The sequence below is a fragment of the Salmo salar genome, chromosome ssa17, assembly GCF_905237065.1.
Source record: "Salmo salar chromosome ssa17, Ssal_v3.1, whole genome shotgun sequence".
Taxonomy (NCBI): domain Eukaryota; kingdom Metazoa; phylum Chordata; class Actinopteri; order Salmoniformes; family Salmonidae; genus Salmo; species Salmo salar.
Genome location: NC_059458.1, coordinates 27,407,796 through 27,435,158, shown reverse-complemented (window position 1 = coordinate 27,435,158; position 27,363 = coordinate 27,407,796). Strand labels below are relative to the sequence as shown.

The following is a 27,363-nucleotide window of genomic DNA, read 5'->3' as shown; positions in this document are numbered from 1 at the left end:
AATTGTATCAAAATAAGAGTCCTCATACAAACTACCTATCAATTTGAGCTTTTTTTATTGGACAGAATATGTACAATAGCCTACTAATACATTAAGTACAATAACTATAACTGAGGCATTTTGAGTTTTGCTTAAAATCATAAAGTCCCATTCTTTTATTAGTGAGATTAGTGGTCAGTGGGCGCAGTTCAGTTGTGCAGCCGAGTTACTGGCTGATCATCATGGAATGATTGACAAGGGCCGGTTTCCATGTTTCCATTGTGTCACTCATCCAGTGAATGAATTTGCAGGAATGCCCTTTGCACCCAGGCCTGTGATCTGCAAGGAGAATAAAACACAGGCTGAATGAAACACACACACCCTAGTGGCGGTCAGTGCCGTTTAAGATTAGGGAGGACTATTTTTTATATTTATGAGCATGGCCTTATTTCTAATACAGCATATTGGATGACTGTCATTCATATTCCATTCACCCAGCTTAATGTAACCAATAGATTTAGGCTACTACATGATACAAAATGTTTCCCTATACCTATCATGAGGTTACTACAACCTAGCTAGTATATAAAAGTATGAAAATGTATGCACTCACTACTGTAAGTCACTCTGGATAAGAGTGTCGCTAAATTACAAAAAAGGTTTCTAACATAGGTCGAGAGACAAATTGGAGTAATCAAGGTGACAAACAGTGACACATTCATACCGCCTTGCACACTCTGCATCTAGCTGATCTAGGTTGTAATCATAAGTTCAAAAAGTTGCAAACAAGAGTTTCTATTGGACAAAATAGCTAGGTTTATCCGTGTTTCGTTCTGTTTGCTTCCGTTTAAGAAAGGTGTTTCAACAGAATCGGCAGAATGAACACACCCCTGATCACCAGCACACGCAGTTCACTTTCATAGCAGCCACATACAAACGAGCAAAGTGATGATGCCATTTGTTAATTCCTTCTCGCATCTACGCACTCTCGTCCTCTCACCTTTTCCCTTCCCTTGTGGCCTTTAGTGCACAACACAACAGCTGTCTGTGACCAGGCAAAAAAAAACTTTCCAAGCCAAACCTTCATACCATAACCGCTACACACAGCCAACATTGTTGTCACCATATTAGCTAACCTCATAGTCAACATAGCTACTAGAACAAATGCGTTAGTAAACCTGCTACAATCACGCTGCAAGCAGTTACACTGGTGTGCCCCGGTGGCAATACATTTATAAAACCAAAAGCTTACCTTGACTTGGACGAGTTCCAGTGTTGGATAGCCTTAGCCAGCTAGCTAACATATGCCTACAGTAGCCCTCTCTCTCTCTCCCTCTTTTTCTCTTTGCTGCTTCTCCTTAATTTTTTAAGAAGTTAATTTGTTAAAAACTGTTCAATTATAATCTTTCTCTCTCTTTCACATTTTATGCACTGCAGTGCTAGCTAGCTGTAGCTTATGCTTTCAGTACTAGATTAATTCTCTGATCCTTTGATTGGGTGGACAACATGTCAGTTCTTGCTGTAAGAACTCTGATATGTTGGAGGTCCTCTGGAAGTCGTCATAATTACGAAAGGGGTTGAGAACCATGAACCTCCTAGGTTTTGTATTGAAGTCAATGTACTCAGAGGAGGATGGAAAATAGCTGTCCTCTGGCTACACCATGGTGCTACCACAGAGTGCTGTTCAGGCTACTGTAGACCATTACAAAACTGTGTTTTAATCAGTTATTTGGTCAAATGTGAATATATTCAGTATAGTTTTATACTTTTTTAATGTTTAACTCTTTTTTATTTTTCTGAAATTTACTGAGTAGGATGGTCCTCCCCTTCCTTCTCCGAGGAGCCTCCACTGACACACACACACACACACACACACACACACACACACACACACACACACACACACACACACACACACACACACACACACACACACACACACACACACACACACACACACACACACGTACCCTAAAGACACATCCTGCCTGCGGTTGCTTGGCCATGTCTGCCTCGTCCATTCCCTTACAGGCTGAGGTCACGTACAGATCTGAATAGTCTCTACCCCCGAAACAACATGATGTTGTCTTATCCACCGGTAGCTTCACTGTCTGCAAACGCACCCCTGAAAAGAGAGGGATCGAAGATGGAGAGAGGGAGAAAAGAGAGAGGGAGGCAGCAGAGAGAGAGATAGAGGGAGAGGGGACAGAGAGAGAAAGGGAGAGAGAGGGGACAGAGAGAGAGGGAGAGGGGGCAGAGAGAAGAAGAGGGGGCAGAGAGAGAGGGAGAGGTGGCAGAGAGATAGAGGGAGGGGCAGAGAGATAGAGGGAGAGGTGGCAGAGAGATAGAGGGAGGGGGCAGAGAGATAGAGGGAGGGGCAGAGAGAGAAAGGGAACAGAGAGAGAGGACAGAGAGAGAGGGAGAGGGGGCAGAGAGAGAGGGAGAGGGGACAGAGAGAGGGAGAGGGGGCAGAGAGATAGAGAGAGGGGGCAGAGAGATAGAGGGAGAGGACAGAGAGTGAGAAAAGGAAAGGGGGATTAGTGGTTTTTACCTTCATATTATAATATACTGTAACTGTTATGCTCTGACACACATAAGCAGGTACACACACCTGTCTGTGGGTCAATCTGAATCACTCTGCCTCCATTGTAGCAGGCAACCCAGAGTCTACCGTCTGCGTCAATACACATGCCATCAGGAATCCCCTCCCCCTCCTCCATCTTATACACCATCCGCCGGTTACCTACACACACACACACACACACACACACACACACACACACACACACACACACACACACACACACACACACACACACACACACACACTATATTCACAAGGCTGTCGATGTATTACAAGGTTTATGTGTGTGTGTGTGTGTGTGTGTGTGTGTGTGTGTGTGTGTGTGTGTGTGTGTGTGTCCCTCACTGATACTCCCGGTGTTGATGTCATAGTTGAAAGCTTCCACAGTGTAGGTGAGGCTGTCTATGTAGTAGAAGGTTTTGTGGTCCAGAGACCAGTCCAGACCGTTTGAGATGTCCACCTGGTCAAGTAATAAAAATAGCAACATAAAGGATAGCTTCAGTCTCTTTTCATCTAATATGTTATAGGATTAGTTGGTACTGTATATCTCACACTAACACGTAACTGTTTACGCTAGAAACATTCCACTTCCAGCCCCATGTATCACCTGATTGAAATGTTTGACTACAATGTGGTCCTTGTTCAGGGAGAACAGAGAACCCTGCTTCAGCTCTAGAACTGTAGGACGTTCCTCCATCGCCATGGTACCTGACAGAACACAGTTAACAGAACATGACATGGAACACAAAACAGATGCGGTAGAAGAGAGCTTGATGGATTAACGGATTGTCAAATGAATTGATCTATCAATCTCTACCTGCAAAGAGGCGTCCAGCAGGGTCCACCTTGCCGTCATTAAAGCGGTTGTTGGGTTTGTCTTCATCGATGACAGCGATGGTGGAGATGGACCTGGACTCCCAGTCCAGCGCTCCAAAACTCCGTCCCTCTCCGATCACATAGCCTCCAGACCGCCGAGGGACCGCACAGCCCACAAACTTCTCTGGGGGAGGAGTGGGGATTGGGGGAAGAGAAGAGATGGAAAAGGTGAGGAGAGGGAGCAGGGAGAGGGTGCAGGGAGAGGGAGCAGGGAGAGGGTGCAGGGAGAGGGAGCAGGGAGAGGGTGCAGGGAGAGGGAGCAGGGAGCAGGGAGAGGGAGCAGGGCGAGGGAGCAGGGAGAGGGAGCAGGGAGAGGGAGCAGGGCGAGGGAGCAGGGAGAGGGAGCAGGGAGCAGGGCGAGGGAGCAGGGAGAGGGAGCAGGGAGAGGGAGCAGGGCGAGGGAGCAGGGAGAGGGAGCAGGGAGAGGGAGCAGGGCGAGGGAGCAGGGAGAGGGAGCAGGGAGAGGGAGCAGGGCGAGGGAGCAGGGAGAGGGAGCAGGGTGAGGGAGCAGGGAGAGGGAGCAGGGAGAGGGAGCAGGGGGAGGGAGCAGGGAGAGGGAGCAGGGTGAGGGAGCAGGGAGAGGGAGCAGGGTGAGGGAGCAGGGAGAGGGAGCAGGGCGAGGGAGCAGGGCGAGGGAGAGCAGGGAGCAGGGAGCAGGGTGAGGGAGCAGGGAGAGGGAGCAGGGCGAGGGAGCAGGGAGAGGGAGCAGGGCGAGGGAGCAGGGCGAGGGAGCAGGGAGAGGGAGCAGGGCGAGGGAGCAGGGCGAGGGAGCAGGGCGAGGGAGCAGGGAGAGGGAGCAGGGCGAGGGAGCAGGGCGAGGGAGCAGGGAGAGGGCCGGGGGGAGTTGGAACCAGGGAGGGTTGTAAAAATATAAATACAGAACATGACAGGAGTATAAGGTGTGCTGTTGCTACCTCATAGCCCAAACAACCTGCATGAAGAACAAACTGGATCTACAAAATAGAAGTTCAAAGAAAAATATATCTTTATTGAACCTTAGTGGTTATGACATGTTCACCTGGGGTCACAGCTGCCTTTCTGATTGGTTTACCTGTGGCCACTGTCTCTTTCTGATTGGTTGCTGAGTTCCAGCGGTGGATCTTCTGTCCTGATATGTCCACAAAGAGCAGAGTTCCTTCTTTCTCCTCCCACACCGGCCCTTCTCCGATCTCACACCTCTCTTTCACCACACACTCCACCTTCACAGATGACATGACTAAAGCCATTTGACACACACACACACACACACACACACACACACACACACACACACACACACACACACACACACACACACACACACACACAGTTATACACAGTAGCCCAGGGGCATCATGCACCCCAAAAACCTGAGTGTAATATTCATATGTGTAAACATACTGAATTGTAATTGGATGCATTTTACCGCCATATCATACTACGCTATGATTGGTTAAGACCACCCAGGTGGTAAGGTCATCTTCCGTTGATCATGGTATGAGACACGTGAACATGCCAGTTATAGATCATGGTATGAGACACGTGAACATGCCAGTTATAGCTAGCTAATAAAGAGCCAGTTTAGAAATATCCTGTCGTACTGCATTTTATTATTTCGTACAAAGCGAGCAAAACAAGACACTGAGGGGGCACAAAGATCCGGGTCGTTTAGATTTACCACTAAAAGTATATCACTTTTGCAACAAACAGTCAAAATGAAGTCTAAAACATCTGGTTTCCCATAATCTTTTTTTTTTTTCAAGAAAGTTACTCTTAATATCCAGTAATGTACAAAACATTAAAAACACCTGCTCTTTCCATGACATAGACTGACCAGGTGAATCCAGGTAAAAGCTATGATCCCTTGTTAAATTCACTTCAAATCAGTGTAGATGATGGGGAGACAGGTTAAATAATGATTTTTAAGCCTTGAGACATGGATTGTGTATTTGTGCCAGTGAAAGAGTGAATGGGCAAGACAAAATATGTAAGTGCCTTTGAACAGGGAACTCTGCGAGTTATACACAGTAGCCTGCACAGCTGTTGAATTATCTCTACTTCACTCACTCTCATTTCTGTAAGTAGCCCCCATATAAATGACTGCACTACACCGATTTGTTTTTACTTTTAGCCAACTGTTGGCTAGGGCTAGGATACTATAACTTGCAACTTACACTCACTTGCAACTTTGTTTATGATTTCTCAGAAAACAACAACACATTGTACAGACAAGGCTACATTACCTGTTTTAAACACGGAAGTCGCTAGAAAAGCTTCTGAATCAGTGACAGCGAGTGTCTCGCCGCTGACAGGCAGACAAATAAACAGACCGCGTGACAGGCGCAGCCCCGCTCCCCCAGCCGTACCTCTATCTGAACTGAAGAAGCATGCGCAAATACACCAGACACGTTTGAGAGAATATACTTGGCCGACTCCTCTGCCAAGTTTGTGTGTGGAAGCGTCGTAAATTCGGACCATAAATTCCAATTTATACTGTAACATTTCACATGAATTTCCCCCATCATACAGTAGACCTGTAGTTACCGGTATAGCTGTTGAATGTCGTCTAGCAACATTTATGAACCTAATTTTCTGACCTGATGCTTTTACACAATAGCCTACATACAATATGCCCTGTTGATTGTTACAGAAAGCAACAGTAATTTAGAGTTTCTTGTTTTCTACAGCGGCCTAGTTCCCATAATGTTCCCCATAGGACACCGATCCCATTCCTGAGTACCAGTGTTCCTCTATCGTTTTGTAGCTCCTTTACAAAGGAATTCATTTATCCAATGATACAACATGAGACAACGGTCTGCAGTGTGTGAATAACACAAACATGGTTTCATTAATATGACAATCACATGATCTGGAGAGGAGAGTCAGTAACACCAGCAGTTTACAGCAGACAGTAAATGGGAGCAATCTGTGCTTCTCAATAGTCAAAAGTGGTGTCCGCACTTCTCTCACTTCCTTCATTTGAACAGATTTGAAAACACAGGATATACAATATGAATGCAATTCATTGCGAATTGAGATAATTTCACTGCATCTCTTGGCTAAAACAGACAGTCGAGAGGCACATTTCTTTCATGATTGGTAGTGCTGTTGATATCAGCTTGTCTAACCTGTGTGTGTGTGTGTGTGTGTGTTAGCTTGGAATGTCTTTCTTTCCCAAATCACTCCTTCCCCTCCAACCGTGCTAGAAGCAGGACATAGGCTGGAGCTGGGGTGAATAGTGGTTGACGGGTCACTTTTCAACAGCTACAGCTCTTAGTGCGTTTTTGATAGGGCTCACTTTTTTGACAGTGAGATATTTTGTGGTTTGAATAGGATTTCAGGAAGGTCACTTTTTGGCGGCAGTGGATCTGGCTCGGTTGAGTCTCTCCAGCAGGGCTCGGTCTGTGGTGGGAGAACAGCGGGACAGGACCGTGCTGATCTCTCCTTCACTCCTCCTCTCTATAGCTGCCTCGGCTGCCCCCTCCAGATCACTGACGAGAGAGGAGGGTAAAGAGAGAGGAAGTTTAGTTTCTGCACACTGACACACACACACGCACGCACGCACACGCACGCACACACACTCACCCTATGGCCAGGTGGGCTTTGACCTTTTGCTCTGGGGTCACCTTGGAAACATACTTTTTGGCCTCGTACTTATTGTGTTGTTTCACACACACCTCCACAAAGGGCTAAGAGAGAAAGAGAGAGGTTAGTTACGTAGCTAAAGTTGTATAAAGGTTATAAATGACCTGTCGAGTAGCCTATTGGATGAATAACATTGTATAAAGGTTGTATAAACAACATACTAGATAGCCGATGGGGGACTTCTTGCTCTTGGCAAATTTCTCCATCTCTTCCCAGTCATCCTTCTCTGCCAGAGCGGTCAGCTTCAGCCACCAGTACCTGACCACAGTGACATCATCAATAAAGGACTACACAGTGACGTCATCAATAAGGGACTACACAGTGACATCATCAATAAGGGACTATACAGTGACAGCAATGTGTAGTTTTATCTCATCTTGATTATTGTCCAGTCATATGGTCAGGTGCTGCAAGAAAGACCTAGTTAAGCTGCAGCTGGCCCAGAATAGAGCGGTACGTTTTGCTCTTCATTGTAATCAGAGGGCTGATATAAATACTATGCATGTCAGTCTCTCTTGGCTAAAAGTTGAGGAGAGCATAACTTCTTATTTTTATTAAAAAAACGGTCAAATTAGACCATGAAAATGTTCTCAAAGTGTTGTCTCATTACTATAGTGTTGTCTCATTACTATAGTGTTGTCTCATTACTATAGTGTTGTCTCATTACTATAGTGTTGTCTCATCGCTCTCTCTCTGGTTTTACACACAGCTCTGACACACACACTTACCCCACCTGACATGCCACCAGGGGTCTTTTCACAGTCCCCAGGTCCAGAACAAATTCAAGGAAACGTACAGTATTATACAGAGCCATGAGCGCATGGAACTCCCATCTCATATAAAACGCAAATGAAGAGCAAACCTGGTTTAAAAAAACAAGTAAAACAACACCTCACAGCACAACGCCTCTCCCCACGTGACCTACCTGTTGTATGTACTGACACGTGACCTACCTGTTGTATGTACTGACATGTGACCTACCAGTTGTGTGTACTGACATGTGACCTACCAGTTGCGTGTACTGACATGTGACCTACCAGTTGCATGTACTGACATGTGACCTACCAGTTGTATGTACTGACATGTGACCTACCAGTTGTATGTACTGACATGTGACCTACCAGTTGTATGTACTGACATGTGACCTACCAGTTGTATGTACTGACATGTGACCTACCAGTTGTGTGTACTGACATGTGACCTACCAGTTGTGTGTACTGACATGTGACCTACCAGTTGTGTGTACTGACATGTGACCTACCAGTTGTATGTACTGACATGTGACCTACCAGTTGTATGTACTGACATGTGACCTACCAGTTGTATGTACTGACATGTGACCTACCAGTTGTATGTACTGACATGTGACCTACCAGTTGTATGTACTGACATGTGACCTACCAGTTGTATGTACTGACACGTGACCTACCAGTTGTATGTACTGACACGTGACCTACCAGTTGTATGTACTGACACGTGACCTACCAGTTGTATGTACTGACACGTGACCTACCAGTTGTATGTACTGACACGTGACCTACCAGTTGTATGTACTGACACGTGACCTACCGGTTGTATGTACTGACACGTGACCTACCGGTTGTATGTACTGACACGTGACCTACCTGTTGTATGTACTGACACGTGACCTACCGGTTGTGTGTACTGACACGTGACCTACCGGTTGTGTGTACTGACACGTGACCTACCGGTTGTATGTACTGGCATGTCACCTACCTGTTGTATGTACTGACATGTGACCTACCGGTTGTATGTACTGGCATGTGACCTACCGGTTGTATGTACTGGCATGTGACCTACCTGTTGTGTGTACTGACATGTGACCTACCGGTTGTATGTACTGGCATGTGACCTACCGGTTGTATGTACTGACATGTGACCTACCGGTTGTATGTACTGGCATGTGACCTACTGGTTGTATGTACTGGCATGTGACCTACCGGTTGTATGTATGTACTGACATGTGACCTACCGGTTGTGTGTACTGACATGTGACCTACTGGTTGTGTGTATGTACTGACATGTGACCTACCGGTTGTGTGTATGTACTGGCATGTGACCTACCGGTTGTATGTACTGGCATGTGACCTACTGGTTGTATGTACTGGCATGTGACCTACCTGTTGTATGTATGTACTGACATGTGACCTACCTGTTGTGTGTATGTACTGACATGTGACCTACTGGTTGTGTGTATGTACTGACATGTGACCTACCGGTTGTATGTACTGGCATGTGACCTACCGGTTGTGTGTACTGACATGTGACCTACCGGTTGTGTGTACTGACATGTGACCTACCTGTTGTGTGTACTGACATGTGACCTACCTGTTGTGTGTATGTACTGACATGTGACCTACCTGTTGTGTGTATGTACTGACATGTGACCTACCTGTTGTGTGTATGTACTGACATGTGACCTACCTGTTGTGTGTATGTACTGACATGTGACCTACCTGTTGTGTGTATGTACTGACATGTGACCTACCTGTTGTGTGTATGTACTGACATGTGACCTACCTGTTGTGTGTATGTACTGACATGTGACCTACCTGTTGTGTGTATGTACTGACATGTGACCTACCTGTTGTGTGTATGTACTGACATGTGACCTACCTGTTGTGTGTATGTACTGACATGTGACCTACCTGTTGTGTGTATGTACTGACATGTGACCTACCTGTTGTATGTACTGACATGTGACCTACCGGTTGTATGTACTGGCATGTGACCTACCGGTTGTGTGTACTGACATGTGACCTACCTGTTGTGTGTATGTACTGACATGTGACCTACCTGTTGTGTGTATGTACTGACATGTGACCTACCTGTTGTGTGTATGTACTGACATGTGACCTACCTGTTGTGTGTATGTACTGACATGTGACCTACCTGTTGTATGTACTGACATGTGACCTACCTGTTGTATGTACTGACATGTGACCTACCTGTTGTATGTACTGACATGTGACCTACCTGTTGTGTGTATGTACTGACATGTGACCTACCTGTTGTGTGTATGTACTGACATGTGACCTACCTGTTGTGTGTATGTACTGACACGTGACCTACCTGTTGTGTGTATGTACTGACACGTGACCTACCTGTTGTATGTATGTACTGACACGTGACCTACCTGTTGTATGTATGTACTGACACGTGACCTACCTGTTGTATGTACTGACACGTGACCTACCGGTTGTATGTACTGACACGTGACCTACCGGTTGTATGTATGTACTGACACGTGACCTACCGGTTGTATGTATGTACTGACATGTGACCTACCGGTTGTATGTATGTACTGACATGTGACCTACCGGTTGTGTGTATGTACTGACATGTGACCTACCGGTTGTATGTATGTACTGACATGTGACCTACCGGTTGTGTGTATGTACTGACATGTGACCTACCTGTTGTGTGTATGTACTGACATGTGACCTACCTGTTGTGTGTATGTACTGACATGTGACCTACCTGTTGTGTGTATGTACTGACATGTGACCTACCGGTTGTGTGTATGTACTGACATGTGACCTACCGGTTGTGTGTACTGACATGTGACCTACTGGTTGTATGTATGTACTGACATGTGACCTACTGGTTGTATGTATGTACTGACATGTGACCTACCGGTTGTATGTATGTACTGACATGTGACCTACCTGTTGTGTGTATGTACTGACATGTGACCTACCTGTTGTGTGTATGTACTGACATGTGACCTACCTGTTGTGTGTATGTACTGACATGTGACCTACCTGTTGTGTGTATGTACTGACATGTGACCTACCGGTTGTATGTACTGGCATGTGACCTACCGGTTGTGTGTACTGACATGTGACCTACCGGTTGTGTGTACTGACATGTGACCTACCTGTTGTGTGTACTGACATGTGACCTACCTGTTGTGTGTATGTACTGACATGTGACCTACCTGTTGTGTGTATGTACTGACATGTGACCTACCTGTTGTGTGTATGTACTGACATGTGACCTACCTGTTGTGTGTATGTACTGACATGTGACCTACCTGTTGTGTGTATGTACTGACATGTGACCTACCTGTTGTGTGTATGTACTGACATGTGACCTACCTGTTGTGTGTATGTACTGACATGTGACCTACCTGTTGTGTGTATGTACTGACATGTGACCTACCTGTTGTGTGTATGTACTGACATGTGACCTACCTGTTGTGTGTATGTACTGACATGTGACCTACCTGTTGTGTGTATGTACTGACATGTGACCTACCTGTTGTGTGTATGTACTGACATGTGACCTACCGGTTGTATGTACTGGCATGTGACCTACCGGTTGTGTGTACTGACATGTGACCTACCGGTTGTGTGTACTGACATGTGACCTACCTGTTGTGTGTATGTACTGACATGTGACCTACCTGTTGTGTGTATGTACTGACATGTGACCTACCTGTTGTGTGTATGTACTGACATGTGACCTACCTGTTGTGTGTATGTACTGACATGTGACCTACCTGTTGTATGTACTGACATGTGACCTACCTGTTGTATGTACTGACATGTGACCTACCTGTTGTGTGTATGTACTGACATGTGACCTACCTGTTGTGTGTATGTACTGACATGTGACCTACCTGTTGTGTGTATGTACTGACATGTGACCTACCTGTTGTGTGTATGTACTGACACGTGACCTACCTGTTGTGTGTATGTACTGACACGTGACCTACCTGTTGTATGTATGTACTGACACGTGACCTACCTGTTGTATGTATGTACTGACACGTGACCTACCTGTTGTATGTACTGACACGTGACCTACCGGTTGTATGTACTGACACGTGACCTACCGGTTGTATGTATGTACTGACACGTGACCTACCGGTTGTATGTATGTACTGACATGTGACCTACCGGTTGTATGTATGTACTGACATGTGACCTACCGGTTGTGTGTATGTACTGACATGTGACCTACCTGTTGTGTGTATGTACTGACATGTGACCTACCTGTTGTGTGTATGTACTGACATGTGACCTACCGGTTGTGTGTATGTACTGACATGTGACCTACCGGTTGTGTGTATGTACTGACATGTGACCTACCGGTTGTGTGTACTGACATGTGACCTACTGGTTGTATGTATGTACTGACATGTGACCTACTGGTTGTATGTATGTACTGACATGTGACCTACCGGTTGTATGTATGTACTGACATGTGACCTACCTGTTGTGTGTATGTACTGACATGTGACCTACCTGTTGTGTGTATGTACTGACATGTGACCTACCTGTTGTGTGTATGTACTGACATGTGACCTACCTGTTGTGTGTATGTACTGACATGTGACCTACCTGTTGTGTGTATGTACTGACATGTGACCTACCTGTTGTGTGTATGTACTGACATGTGACCTACCTGTTGTGTGTATGTACTGACATGTGACCTACCGGTTGTGTGTATGTACTGACATGTGACCTACCTGTTGTGTGTATGTACTGACATGTGACCTACCAGTTGTGTGTATGTACTGACATGTGACCTACCGGTTGTGTGTATGTACTGACATGTGACCTACCGGTTGTGTGTATGTACTGGCATGTGACCTACCCGTTGTGTGTATGTACTGGCATGTGACCTACCCGTTGTGTGTATGTACTGACATGTGACCTACCTGTTGTGTGTATGTACTGGCATGTGACCTACCGGTTGTGTGTATGTACTGACATGTGACCTACCTGTTGTGTGTATGTACTAACATGTGACCTACCTGTTGTGTGAATGTACTGGCATGTGACCTACCCGTTGTGTGTATGTACTGGCATGTGACCTACCTGTTCTGTGTATGTACTGGCACGTGACCTACTGGTTGTGTGTATGTACTGACACGTGACCTACTGGTTGTGTGTATGTACTGACATGTGACCTACCTGTTGTGTGTATGTACTGACATGTATGTGTAACTGATAGATACACAGACTACATGTTCATGTTTTTAAATGTACACTACCGTTCAAAACTTTGGGGTCACTTAGAAATGTCCTAGTTTTTTAAAGAAAAGCACATTTTGTTGTCCATTAAAATAACATGAAATTTATCAGAAATACAGTGTAGACATTGTTAATGTTGTAAATTACTATTGTAGCTGGAAACGGCTGATTTTTTATGGAATATCTACATAGGCGAACAGAGGCCCATTATCAGCAACCATCACTCCTGTGTTCCAATGGCACATTGTGTTAGCAAATCCAAGTTTATCATTTTAAAAGGCTAATTGATCATTAGAAAACCCTTTTGTAATTATGTTAGCACAGCTGAAAACTGTTGTTCTGATTAAAGAAGCAATAAAACTGGCCTTCTTTAGACTATTTGAGTATCTGGAGCATCAGCATTTGTGGGTTCGATTACAGGCTCAAAATAGCCAGAAACAAAGAACGTTCTTCTGAAACTCGTCAGTCTATTCTTGTTCTGAGAAATGAAGGCTATTCCATGCAAGAAATTGCCAAGAAACTGAAGATCTCGTACAACGCTGTGTACTACTACCTTCACAGAACAGCGCAAACTGGCACTAACCAGAATAGAAAGAGATGCGGGAGGCCCAGGTGCACAACTGAGCAAGAGGACAAGTACATTAAAGTGTCTAGTTTGAGAAACAGACGCCTCACAAGTCCTCAACTGGCAGCTTCATTAAATAGTACCCGCAAAACACCAGTCTCAACGCCAACAGTGAAGAGACGACTCCGGGATGCTGGCCTTCTAGGCAGAGTTGCAAAGAAAAACCCTATCTCAGACTGCCCAATAAAAATGTAATATTAAGATTGGCAAAAGAACATAGACACTGGACAGAGGAACTCTGCCTGGAAGGCCAGCATCCCGGAGTCGCCTCTTCACTGTTGACGTTGAGACTGGTGTTTTGCGGTACTATTTAATGAAGCTGCCAGTAATGTCTTTTTCGTTGTGTCGGACCCCAGTATGGGATCCTAATAAAATCAAATCAAGAAGGGACTACACAGTGACATCATCGATAAGGTACTACACAGTGACGTGTTCAATATGCGACGACACAGTGACGATATGCCGCGTTCAAAACAACTGGGAACTCACAACTGGGAAATCTCTGACTTCTGAGCGTTCAAGATAACTGGGAACTCGGTGGTGGTGGGGGGGGGACAAGCTCCGAATCATTTTGAACGGTCATCCAACTCGGAAACTCTGGCAACTTTGTAGAACTCCAACATTCCGACCTGAAAATCACTGACATTATGATTTGACCTTGTTTTTTTCTCCTGAGTTCCCAGGTGTCTTGAAAGCAGCGTAACACACAGCCTTTACCTTTTGTCTGGTACTCTGAAGTCCCTGTAGAGCTGCTCAGCCTGCTTGTGGAAGTTGGAGGTGAGGAGGGCATGCAGAGTCTCCTGGAGAGACAGGCCCAGCAGAGCCTCTCCCTTCTCCTCATCCAGACGCCTCTGGAACCGTAGCAGCTTCATCTCCTCCTCTGTCGCCTGGGGCAGACAGAGACAGAGACAGAGAGAGAGAGAGAGAGACAGAGAGAGAGACAGACACAGAGACAGAGACAGAGAGAACTATAATAATGAGACAACATTTTGAGAACATTGTTATGATCTAATATACATGTTCATTTTTGGTCCAAAGTGCTAATGCTATTCAGAGCCTGGTGAGACCAAATATGCACTTAAAACTGTCTGGGTCTCACCTTGGCTGCAAACTCGTTCTTGGCCTTGTTGTACTCGTCCACAGCACTCTGCAGCAGAGACAGGCGAGCGTCCAGCTTCTTCTCCTTGTAACTGGCCTTGACGTAGAAGTTACCCAGCTCCTGATGGTCATCATCTTGGTTGAACAGATCCTTCAGTGTGTCCTGTTCCTGGTGCTTACAGAACTAACACACACACACAGATTAAACCACATGTTGTGTGTGTACCTGTGTCTATACCTGCCGGTAGAGGCTGAGTTGTGTGTGTGTGTGTGTGTGTGTCTGTGTGTGTGTGTGTACCTGTGTCTATACCTGCCGGTAGAGGCTTAGTTGTGTGTGTGTGTGTGTGTGTGTGTGTGTGTGTGTGTGTGTCTATACCTGCCGGTAGAGGCTTAGTTGTGTGTGTGTGTGTGTCTATACCTGCCGGTAGAGCCTGAGTTGTGTGTGTGTGTGTGTGTGTGTGTGTGTGTGTGTGTGTGTGTGTGTGTCTATACCTGCCGGTAGAGGCTGAGTTGTGTGTGTGTGTGTATATCTGTGTCTATACCTGCCGGTAGAGGCTGAGTTGTGTGTGTGTGTCTATACCTGCCGGTAGAGGCTGAGTTGTGTGTGTGTGTGTGTGTGTGTGTGTCTATACCTGCCGGTAGAGGCTGAGTTGTGTGTGTGTGTGTGTGTGTGTGTGTGTCTATACCTGCCGGTAGAGGCTGAGTTGTGTGTGTGTGTGTGTCTATACCTGCCGGTAGAGGCTGAGTTGTGTGTGTGTGTGTGTGTGTGTGTGTGTGTGTGTGTGTGTGTGTGTGTGTGTGTGTGTGTGTGTGTGTGTGTGTGTGTGTCTATACCTGCCGGTAGAGGCTGAGTGGTGTGTGTGTGTGTGTGTGTCTATACCTGCCGGTAGAGGCTGAGTTGTGTGTGTGTGTGTGTGTGTGTGTGTGTGTGTGTGTGTGTGTCTATACCTGCCGGTAGAGGCTGAGTGTGTGTGTGTGTGTGTGTGTGTGTGTGTGTGTGTGTGTGTGTGTGTGTCTATACCTGCCGGTAGAGGCTGAGTTGTGTGTGTGTGTGTGTGTGTGTGTCTATACCTGCCGGTAGAGGCTGAGTTGTGTGTGTGTGTGTGTGTGTGTGTGTGTCTATACCTGCCGGTAGAGGCTGAGTTGTGTGTGTGTGTGTGTGTGTGTGTGTGTGTGTGTGTGTGTGTGTGTGTGTCTATACCTGCCGGTAGAGGCTGAGTTGTGTGTGTGTGTGTGTCTATACCTGCCGGTAGAGGCTGAGTTGTGTGTGTGTGTGTGTGTGTGTGTGTGTGTGTGTGTGTGTCTATACCTGCCGGTAGAGGCTGAGTTGTGTGTGTGTGTGTGTGTGTGTGTGTGTGTGTGTGTGTGTGTGTGTGTGTGTGTGTGTGTGTGTGTGTGTCTATAACTGCCGGTAGAGGCTGAGTTGTGTGTGTGTGTGTGTGTGTGTGTGTGTGTCTATACCTGCCGGTAGAGGCTGAGTTGTGTGTGTGTGTGTGTGTGTGTGTGTGTGTGTGTGTCTGTGTGTCTATACCTGCCGGTAGAGGCTCAGGGCTACTGGTTGGTTTCTGAGCGTCATGAAGAAGTCTCCTCTGTTCATCTCATTCTTCAGGTATGTCACCACCGTGTAAACCAGGTCTGTATCTCCACTCTCTATAGCTTTACTCAGGGCCAGTTGACTCCTCTTCATCTTCAGTAGTAGGGGGACCTGCTCCCCAGAACGAGGCTCAAACTCCAACAACTACACCCAGAGAGAGGGGGGAGGCAGAGGGAAAGAGAGGAGAGAGGGTGGTGGGAGAGGGAAAGAGAGGAGAGAGGGTGGTGGGAGAGGGAAAGAGAGGAGAGAGGGTGGTGGGAGAGGGAAAGAGAGGAGAGAGGGTGGTGGGAGAAGGAAAGAGAGGAGAGAGGGTGGTGGGAGAGGGAAAGAGAGGAGAGAGGGTGGTGGGAGAGGGAAAGAGAGGAGAGAGGGTGGTGGGAGAGGGAAAGAGAGGAGAGAGGGTGGTGGGAGAGGGAAAGAGAGGAGAGAGGGTGGTGGGAGAGGGAAAGAGAGGAGAGAGGGTGGTGGGAGAGGGAAAGAGAGGAGAGAGGGTGGTGGGAGAGGGAAAGAGAGGAGAGAGGGTGGTGGGAGAGGGAAAGAGAGGAGAGAGGGTGGTGGGAGAGGGAAAAAGAGGAGAGAGGGTGGTGGGAGAGGGAAAAAGAGGAGAGAGGGTGGTGGGAGAGGGAAAGAGAGGAGAGAGGGTGGTGGGAGAGGGAAAGAGAGGAGAGAGGGTGGTGGGAGAGGGAAAGAGAGGAGAGAGGGTGGTGGGAGAGGGAAAGAGAGGAGAGAGGGTGGTGGGAGAGGGAAAGAGAGGAGAGAGGGTGGTGGGAAAGGGAAAGAGAGGAGAGAGGGTGGTGGGAGAGGGAAAGAGAGGAGAGAGGGTGGTGGGAGAGGGAAAGAGAGGAGAGAGGGTGGTGGGAGAGGGAAAGAGAGGGTGGTGGGAGAGGGAAAGAGAGGAGAGAGGGTGGTGGGAGAGGGAAAGAGAGGAGAGAGGGTGGTGGGAGAGGGAAAGAGAGGAGAGAGGGTCGTGGGAGAGGGAAAGAGAGGAGAGAGGGTGGTGGGAGAGGGAAAGAGAGGAGAGAGGGTGGTGGGAGAGGGAAAGAGAGGGTGGTGGGAGAGGGAAAGAGAGGAGAGAGGGTGGTGGGAGAGGGAAAGAGAGGAGAGAGGGTGGTGGGAGAGGGAAAGAGGGGAGAGAGGGTGGTGGGAGAGGGAAAGAGAGGAGAGAGGGTGGTGGGAGAGGGAAAGAGAGGGTGGTGGGAGAAGGAAAGAGAGGAGAGAGGGTGGTGGGAAAGGGAAAGAGAGGAGAGAGGGTGGTGGGAGAGGGAAAGAGAGGAGAGAGGGTGGTGGGAGAGGGAAAGAGAGGGTGGTGGGAGAGGGAAAGAGAGGAGAGAGGGTGGTGGGAGAGGGAAAGAGAGGAGAGAGGGTGGTGGGAGAGGGAAAGAGAGGAGAGAGGGTCGTGGGAGAGGGAAAGAGAGGAGAGAGGGTGGTGGGAGAGGGAAAGAGAGGAGAGAGGGTGGTGGGAGAGGGAAAGAGAGGAGAGAGGGTGGTGGGAGAGGGAAAGAGAGGAGAGAGGGTGGTGGGAGAGGGAAAGAGAGGAGAGAGGGTGGTGGGAGAGGGAAAGAGAGGAGAGAGGGTGGTGGGAGAGGGAAAGAGAGGAGAGAGGGTGGTGGGAGAGGGAAAGAGAGGAGAGAGGGTGGTGGGAGAGGGAAAGAGAGGGTGGTGGGAGAAGGAAAGAGAGGAGAGAGGGTGGTGGGAGAGGGAAAGAGAGGAGAGAGGGTGGTGGGAGAGGGAAAGAGAGGAGAGAGGGTGGTGGGAGAGGGAAAGAGAGGAGAGAGGGTGGTGGGAGAGGGAAAGAGAGGAGAGAGGGTGGTGGGAGAGGGAAAGAGAGGAGAGAGGGTGGTGGGAGAGGGAAAGAGAGGAGAGAGGGTGGTGGGAGAGGGAAAGAGGGGAGAGAGGGTGGTGGGAGAGGGAAAGAGAGGAGAGAGGGTGGTGACAGAGGGAAAGAGAGGGTGGTGACAGAGGGAAAGAGAGGAGAGAGGGTGGTGACAGAGGGAAAGAGAGGAGAGAGGGTGGTGGGAGAGGGAAAGAGAGGAGAGAGGGTGGTGACAGAGGGAAAGAGAGGGTGGTGACAGAGGGAAAGAGAGGAGAGAGGGTGGTGGGAGGGAATGAGAGGAGAGAGGGTGGTGGGAGGGAAAGAGAGGAGAGAGGGTGGTGGGAAAGGGAAAGAGAGGAGAGAGGGTGGTGACAGAGGGAAAGAGAGGGTGGTGACAGAGGGAAAGAGTGGGTGGTGACAGAGGGAAAGAGTGGGTGGTGACAGAGGGAAAGAGGGTGATGGGAGAGGGAAAGAGGAGAGGGTGGTGGGAGAGAGGGTGGTGACAGAGGGAAAGAGAGGGTGGTGACAGAGGGAAAGAGAGGGTGGTGACAGAGGGAAAGAGAGGGTGGTGACAGAGGGAAAGAGTGGGTGGTGGGAGAGGGAAAGAGGGTGATGGGAGAGGGAAAGAGAGGAGAGAGGGTGGTGGGAGAGGGAAAGAGGGTGATGGGAGAGGGAAAGAGAGGAGAGAGGGTGGTGGGAGAGGGAAAGAGGGTGATGGGAGAGGGAAAGAGAGGGTGGTGACAGAGGGAAAGAGAGGGTGGTGACAGAGGGAAAGAGAGGAGAGAGGGTGGTGGGAGAGGGAAAGAGAGGAGAGAGGGTGGTGGGAGAGGGAAAGAGAGGAGAGAGGGTGGTGGGAGAGGGAAAGAGAGGAGAGAGGGTGGTGGGAGAGGGAAAGAGAGCGTGGTGGGAAAGGGAAAGAGAGGAGAGAGGGTGGTGGGAGAGGGAAAGAGAGGAGAGAGGGTGGTGGGAGAGGGAAAGAGAGGAGAGAGGGTGGTGGGAGAAGGAAAGAGGGTGATGGGAGAGGGAAAGAGAGGGTGGTGACAGAGGGAAAGAGACGAGAGGGGGAAAGTATTGCCACGGTAACATTCCCAATGATAAACCTCAGTGAACATGTTCAATCCATCCAATGATGTCTTTTGGATTGCCTCTTTAATCACTCTCTCTTGTGTTGGAAGCACGTGAGGCTAGGGTGTGGCTGTCCCTTGACAGTCAATTCAGGCCTGCTGGTGTGTGTGTGTGTGTGTGTGTGTAGTACCTTGATGGCCAGTTCCGTCCTGCCACACTCATATGCTCTGGCAGCGATCTCAGAGTAGGAGATTCCTGCTGCCTCACCCAGCTTCACACTGACAGCATGTGCTATGGACTCATCAGGCTCTTCTTTCTGCTGGACCTGAGACAGACACACCTTTCATTTAAATCTCAAGAGATACAGCACTTTTTGATTTTCTATATTTTTGATACTGAATGTCATCAGATCTTCAACCAAAACCTAATATTAGATAAAAGGAACCTGAGTACACATATAACTCCAAAAATATATTTATTTTTTTCATTAACAAAGTTATGTAACACCCAATGCCCCTGTGTAAAAAAGTAATTTCCCCCTTACACTCAATAACTGGTTGTGCCACCTTTAGCTGCAATGACTGCAACCAAACGCTTCCTGTAGTTGTTGATCAGTCTCTCACGTCACTGTGGAGGAATTTTGGTCCACTCTTCCATACAGAACTGCTGTAACTTGTGGGTTTTAAGCATGAACTGCTTGTTTCAAGTCCTGCCACAACATCTCAATTGGGATTAGGTCTGGACTTTGACTAGGCCATTCCAAAACTTCAAATGTGTTGCTTTTTTAGCCATTTTCATGTAGACTTGATTGTGCGTTTGGATCATTGTCTTGCTGCATGACCCAGCTGCACTTCAGCTTCAGCTCACAGACGGATGGCCTGACATTCTCCTGTAGAATTCCCTGATACAGAGCAGAATTCATGGCTCCTTCTATTAAGGCAAGTCATCCAGGTCCTGAGGCAGCAAAGCATCCCAAACCATCACACTACCACCACCATGCTTGTCCGTTGCTATGAGGTTCTTACTGTGAAATGCAGTGTTTGATTTTCGGCAGACATAATGTGACCCATGTCGTCCAAAAAGTTGACTCAAGTTTGACAAAAAGCACCTGGATGATCATCAAGACTCTTGGAAGAATGTTCTATGGACAGATGAGTCAAAAGTATCACTTTTTTGGTCAAAGTTCAGACCTAATCCCAACTGAGATGTTGTGGCGGGACTTGAAACAAGCAGTTCATGCTTAAAAACCCACAACTGTCACTGAGTTACAGCAGTTCTGTATGGAAGAGTGGGAAAGAATACCTCCACAGCGACGTGAGAGACTGATCAACAACTACAGGAAGCATTTGGTTGCAGTCATTGCAGCTAAAGGTGGCACAACCAGTTATTGAGTGTAAGGGGGAAATTACTTTTTCACACAGGGGCATTGGGTGTTACATAACTTTGTTAATGAACAATGTCATTGTGTTATTTGTTCATTCAGGTTCTCTTTATCTAATATTAGGTTTTGGTTGAAGATCTGATAAGATTCAGTATCAAATATATGCAAAAGTAGAGAACATTTTAATGGGGGCAAATACTTTTTCACAGCACTGTACCTGTTAGAGCATGTTAAGAACATACATGCAGTAAAACCAGCCCGTCCGTCTCACCTTGCAGCAGGCCCAGTGTTTGAGAACTCTGCTGACTCCCTGGTACTCTGGTGTCTTCAGATAGCGACAGATCTCAATGGCCAGGGGATACAGCTTACGGTACACCAACCTGTTTAACATGCATGCACAGAGAGTAAACACACACACACACACCGAGTAAACACACACACACACACACCTGGGGTGTTACCTGTCAATGAGGACCTGAACAGTCATCTGTTTGTACTGTGTGTGTGTGAGTGGGATCCCCACAGTGTAGTCTCGGACAGAGTTGAGAACTTTCAGGTCTCGACACATACTGACAAACGGCTCTGGTGGGTAGTTACTGAGAAAACACTTCCCAAAGGACGCAGCCTAGAGGGAGGGAGAGAGGGTGAGGGAGGGAGAGAGGAATAGAGTGGGGGAGAAAAACATGATTATCTGTGGAGTGACTCATTTTGATCTTGTGATCTTCAACTTAACATGCAGGAATAGATGAGAAAGAGAGAGAAGTGAGAGAGAGAGACAGGGAGAGAAAGAGAGCAAGGTAGAGAGAGATAGTGTGTCTTACCCTGAGCAGTGTTTTCTGGGTCTCTGGTTCATGTTCATACCCAGCAGCCTCCACACACTGTCTCACCGCTTCCCCCAACACACTCTGTTCCTTTATCTCTCTCAGGTACTCATCTGCCTTCTGACTGGACTTCTACACACACACACACACACACACACACACACACACACACACACACACACACACACGTCACGCAAAACCATCTCCTCCGATACATGTATCCAGTAAAGTGAAAAGCTCTTACAGTCACACGGCCAGGCACAGACACGTACCTCCCAGACACAGACACGTACCTCCCAGGCACAGACACGTACCTCCCAGGCACAGACACGTACCTCCCAGGCACAGACACACGTACCTCCCAGGCGCAGACACACGTACCTCCCAGACACACGTACCTCCCAGGCAGACACGCGTACCTCCCAGACAGACACGCGTACCTCCCAGACACGCGTACCTCCCAGACACACGTACCTCCCACACACGTACCTCCCAGACATACGTACCTCCCAGGCACACGTACCTCCCAGACACACGTACCTCCCAGGCACAGACACGCGTACCTCCCAGACACAGACACACGTACCACCCAGACACACGTACCTCCCAGACATACGTACCTCCCAGACACACGTACCTCCCAGGCACAGACACGCGTACCTCCCAGACACAGACACGCGTACCTCCCAGACACAGACACGCGTACCTCCCAGACACGCGTACCTCCCAGACACGCGTACCTCCCAGACACGCGTACCTCCCAGACACAGACACGCGTACCTCCCAGACACAGACACGCGTACCTCCCAGACACAGACACGCGTACCTCCCAGACACAGACACGCGTACCTCCCAGACACAGACACGCGTACCTCCCAGACATGTACCTCCCAGACACGTACCTCCCAGACACGTACCTCCCAGACACGTACCTCCCAGGCACAGAGACACGTACCTCCCGGGCACAGAGACACGTACCTCCCGGGCACAGAGACACGTACCTCCCGGGCACAGAGACACGTACCTCCCGGGCACAGAGACACGTACCTCCCGGGCACAGAGACACGTACCTCCCAGACACAGACACACGTACCTCCCAGACACAGACACACGTACCTCCCAGACACAGACACGCGTACCTCCCAGACACAGACACGCGTACCTCCCAGACACAGACACGCGTACCTCCCAGACACAGACACGCGTACCTCCCAGACACAGACACGCGTACCTCCCAGACACAGGCACGCGTACCTCCCAGACACAGGCACGCGTACCTCCCAGACACAGGCACGCGTACCTCCCAGACACAGGCACGCGTACCTCCCAGACACAGGCACGCGTACCTCCCAGACACAGACACGTACCTCCCAGACACAGACACGTACCTCCCAGACACAGACACGTACCTCCCAGACACAGACACGTACCTCCCAGACACAGACACGTACCTCCCAGACACACGTACCTCCCAGACACACGTACCTCCCAGACACACGTACCTCCCAGACACGCGTACCTCCCAGGCACAGACACGCGTACCTCCCAGGCACAGACACGCGTACCTCCCAGACACGCGTACCTCCCAGACACGCGTACCTCCCAGGCAGACACGCGTACCTCCCAGACACGCGTACCTCCCAGACACAGACACACGTACCTCCCAGGCACGCGTACCTCCCAGACACAGACACACGTACCTCCCAGACACACGTACCTCCCAGACATACGTACCTCCCAGACATACGTACCTCCCAGACACGCGTACCTCCCAGGCACAGACACGCGTACCTCCCAGACACAGACACGCGTACCTCCCAGACACGCGTACCTCCCAGACACGCGTACCTCCCAGACACGCGTACCTCCCAGACACAGACACGCGTACCTCCCAGACACAGACACGCATACCTCCCAGACACAGACACGCGTACCTCCCAGACATGTACCTCCCAGACACGTACCTCCCAGGCACAGAGACACGTACCTCCCAGGCACAGAGACACGTACCTCCCAGGCACAGAGACACGTACCTCCCAGGCACAGAGACACGTACCTCCCAGGCACAGAGACACGTACCTCCCAGGCACAGAGACACGTACCTCCCAGACACAGACACACGTACCTCCCAGACACAGACACACGTACCTCCCAGACACACGTACCTCCCAGACACACGTACCTCCCAGACACAGACACGCGTACCTCCCAGGCACGCGTACCTCCCAGACACGCGTACCTCCCAGACACAGGCACGCGTACCTCCCAGACACAGACACGTACCTCCCAGACACAGACACGTACCTCCCAGACACAGACACGTACCTCCCAGACACAGACACGTACCTCCCAGACACAGACACGTACCTCCCAGACACAGACACGTACCTCCCAGACACAGACACGTACCTCCCAGACACAGACACGTACCTCGTACTCCTTGTGTGCCTCCAGTAGTAAAGCTCCAGGAGCCATGGAGGCAATTTTAAAGATGTCCTGGCAGGCCGAGGGCACCTCCTGCAGAAGCTCATGCCTGGACCCTCCTACGATCCTCACTCCATCCAGCTCTGCTACACACACACTCTCCTCATCCAGAGTGTATCTAAACACTGGTTAAGGCTCCATGAGAGGGCACACATTTGGATGAGTGGCAGATTTTTATTATGCTTGTGTTGATGTCTGTGAGCAGAATTGCTAACTGTACATTTTATGTCATATTGCTAATTGTAACTTGAACAGTAACAAACCAACAGGAACAATCTAGCTGAGCAAACAGGAACTAGCTAGCTGAGCTAACAGGAACTAGCTAGCTGAGCTAACAGGAACTAGCTAGCTGAGCTAACAGGAACTAGCTAGCTGAGCTAACTTGCATAACTGCTGTGAGCTGAAAGATACTGGATGGTGTCTGTACACTCTCCGGCCACCAGTAGGAGCCTGTCCCACATGATGACCACAGAGGGCTGCTGGCTCTTTGGCCTTCTGCACCAGACCATCTGTTTAGGGGGGGTCCTCACCTTGGTGTCCACCTCACTCAGCTTGTCCTGGGGAACAAACAACAGTCAGTAGCAGACTACCATAATACACATCTACATTAGACATGTCAGTAGAAGCCACGGCCCTGTATATCAGACTATGTAACTTGACCAGGAAAAAACTCTTGGCCCAAAATGGTCAGCACTCCCCACACCAGAGCTATTTACACTATACGGCTGCCTGGCAACCTAGATAACCTGTGATAAGACTGGGAATGCCTGGATGGGTTGAGGACCACTGGTGTGTATAGATAATACATGGATAATAGTGGAAGCTAGCCACATCGTGGAGCCATACAGTATGAGGGATAGTAATCCATGTTACCTTGAGGTTGGCTGAGCCCATCCACAGGTGTCCAGAGTCTGTGAACAGAGCCAGGTACTTATAGCTGAATGACACAGCCATGTTCACAATGCTACAGGCCTGGGGAGAGAGGCCTGGAGGGGTCTGGAACACACACACACACACACACACACACACACACACACACACACACACACACACACACACACACACACACACACACACACACACACACACACACACACACACACACACACACACACGGTTAGAGGTGAGAGAGCAAGGATGATTAGACACAGTAATGAATAAGTTGTGTGTGTTTGTCTCACCACAGGGGTGCAGGATGTGTTGTCCAGTATGTAGAGGTCAGCTCCGTTGGCCAGCAGCACTTTGGTCTGTCTGTCCTGAGTCAGCACTGCCCAGCAGGAGGGTGCCCCCTGGAGGCCTGGAGGAACAACACACCAATTAATCAATTAAATAGTGAGAAATGTCTCCATTCATTTGGAATTGAGGACTGACAGGATTTCACATACACACATGTACACATACCTGGGACTTCCGGGAGTCTCCTTAGCTTCAGGTCGTCAATGTTCGTGGCCAGGGTGAAGCGTGAGGCTCCCGTTACTATGGCGACACCGGTTCCGTAGGGCGAGTGGAACACCTTGGCTTCCAGCACCTGGTTTTGAACCACCTCCTGTCAAAGACACACACGTCAGGTGGATGATCATGTTTTTAGCATGTTGTTTGTGTTATGTGTGCTCACGTTGCCCATGCTGAAGTGTCTTTTGAAGGCACCAAACAGGTCATAGATGAGGACAGTGCCATCCTCCTGGATACACAGCAGGTCATCACACACCGTCCAACCCAGCTGTCTCACTGGGCCACTCTTCCACTGGAGAAACGAGAGGGACGTAGGGAAGGAGAAAGGGAGGGACAGAAAGAGAAAGGGTGACTAAGTGTGTGTGTGTATGTGTGTGTGTGTGTGTGTGTGTGTGTGTGTGTGTGTGTGTGTGTGTGTGTGTGTGTGTGTGTGTGTGTATACCGGGAAGCTGGCCATGTTTGCGCCCGAGGAGGAGTAGATCTCCAGCTGGGGCCGTGCGCTGGAGGAAGGCCTCTGTGGCTGTCTTAGGAGAGCTGAGAGAGAGATGGTGATGAAGGGAAATAGATGGAGGGAGGGATAGACAGATGGAGAGAGAAACATGCTTCTTTAATTAGATATGTGGTTAGAATACACATGTTGTATATTAGAAATATTTTGCAACGATGTGAATTTATCCACATTGTGCAAGTGATTCTCTCTGCTCCATCATATCTGTGTGTGTACTCACCGATCGGTCCCCCGTATGGGGCTGCTGCCACCAGGCATTCCTTGAGCCCATCTCTCAAGCTCCATCCCATCTCATACAGCTCGATCTTCCTGTAGAATGGACGGACACGGACACGGACACACACACACACACACACACACACACACACACACACACACACACACACACACACACACACACACACACACACACACACACACACACACACACACACACACACACACACACACACACACACACACGACAGAGTCAACCTAAATATGAAATATATCCATCTAGCTAACGTTAGCATTTTGCAAAGATTCTGGTCATGTGAGCAAGCTAACATAACTAGCTAGCTAAAATCTGCTTACCTGTAAAACGCTTCGCCGAGCGGATTCCAGTTTGCCGTTATAAATGCCATTCTTCACCCCGTAAATTATAACCCTGGCATATGGTGTGTATAACTAATCTGGTGGGGTGTGTATTTGTTATTGTTTAGATTCGCCTGTCATCTGACGTTTTGTCGAGAGCAGCCTAGTTCCGGATTTTCTTCTTCTCTTTACGACGGCGGAGGAAACCCGCTCATTACCGCCAGTAACTGGTAGGAGACCGCAGTTTGTGTTTAGCCACTGATAGGACAATGAGACAAATATTTCACCGGATGTATAAATGTGAAGCATCCTGTTGGTGTTTCCAAGTGCCAAGTGTTGCCAAGTGTCCGGCAGTGGGAGAAGCTGGAACGAGATGCATTTTGTCCGAAATTCTGCAAGTTTTCTCTTCGATGAAACATTTGATCTCAATACAGTTTTCTGTTGTCAAAACTATAATCTGTTACGAACATAGTGGACAAAGTTTTGTAGATTTTACCCTTGGCTAAAGTTGAGAAAAAAATGGCATTGTTTAAAAGGAGTGCAAAGGCGAATTGAGTTCCCGAACGTAACTATTCAAATGTATGCTACAACGCGCCAATAGGATCTCGCTAAATCGGGCTTGGCTCTGCCCATCTCCTTGCTTGCTCTGCGCACTATGACTCATTTGTTCCCATTTCAAATGACGGGCTGTGGTCAATCTTTGGTTTAGATCTTAATTTAGTAGGCAAAGCAAAAATCTAAACTCTAAACCAGTGGTCGCCAACCAGTGGACTGGTTGATCTTCAAGGCATTCCTAGTCGATCATGAAACATTTCCGTAGAAAAGGCAATGATAACGGCTTACACTCTTTTTTTCCCTTTAAAAAAAAAAACGTGCTGTTG

The 27,363-nt window shown here is 48.6% G+C and overlaps 2 protein-coding genes across 3 annotated transcripts; both read right to left on the bottom strand.

Moving 5' to 3' along the window:
* Positions 1–38: 38 nt before the first annotated feature.
* On the bottom strand, positions 39–5,920 carry LOC123723644 (regucalcin). 2 transcript variants are annotated; one of them, XM_045699304.1, is made up of 8 exons: positions 5,662–5,920; positions 4,491–4,655; positions 3,381–3,563; positions 3,171–3,271; positions 2,909–3,023; positions 2,591–2,722; positions 1,950–2,104; positions 39–318 (listed from the first exon to the last, which is right to left on the bottom strand). In XM_045699304.1, the coding sequence occupies exons 1-8, from the start codon at positions 5,918–5,920 to the stop codon at positions 268–270; spliced, it is 1,161 nt and encodes a 386-aa protein (XP_045555260.1). In that variant the 3' UTR covers positions 39–267. The 2 variants fall into 2 exon arrangements, with proteins under 2 accessions (XP_045555260.1, XP_045555261.1); XM_045699305.1 differs by lacking the exons at positions 1,950–2,104; positions 2,591–2,722.
* On the bottom strand, positions 5,009–27,309 carry LOC106592068 (vacuolar protein sorting-associated protein 16 homolog). The gene is made up of 19 exons (XM_045699303.1): positions 26,483–27,309; positions 26,130–26,218; positions 25,844–25,935; positions 25,565–25,693; positions 25,351–25,495; positions 25,131–25,246; positions 24,823–24,945; positions 24,361–24,506; positions 23,896–24,067; positions 21,466–21,597; positions 21,106–21,269; positions 20,916–21,024; positions 19,454–19,588; positions 16,323–16,529; positions 14,793–14,975; positions 14,411–14,580; positions 7,225–7,321; positions 7,004–7,107; positions 5,009–6,909 (listed from the first exon to the last, which is right to left on the bottom strand). The coding sequence occupies exons 1-19, from the start codon at positions 26,530–26,532 to the stop codon at positions 6,765–6,767; spliced, it is 2,508 nt and encodes an 835-aa protein (XP_045555259.1). The 5' UTR covers positions 26,533–27,309; the 3' UTR covers positions 5,009–6,764.
* Positions 27,310–27,363: the final 54 nt, after the last annotated feature.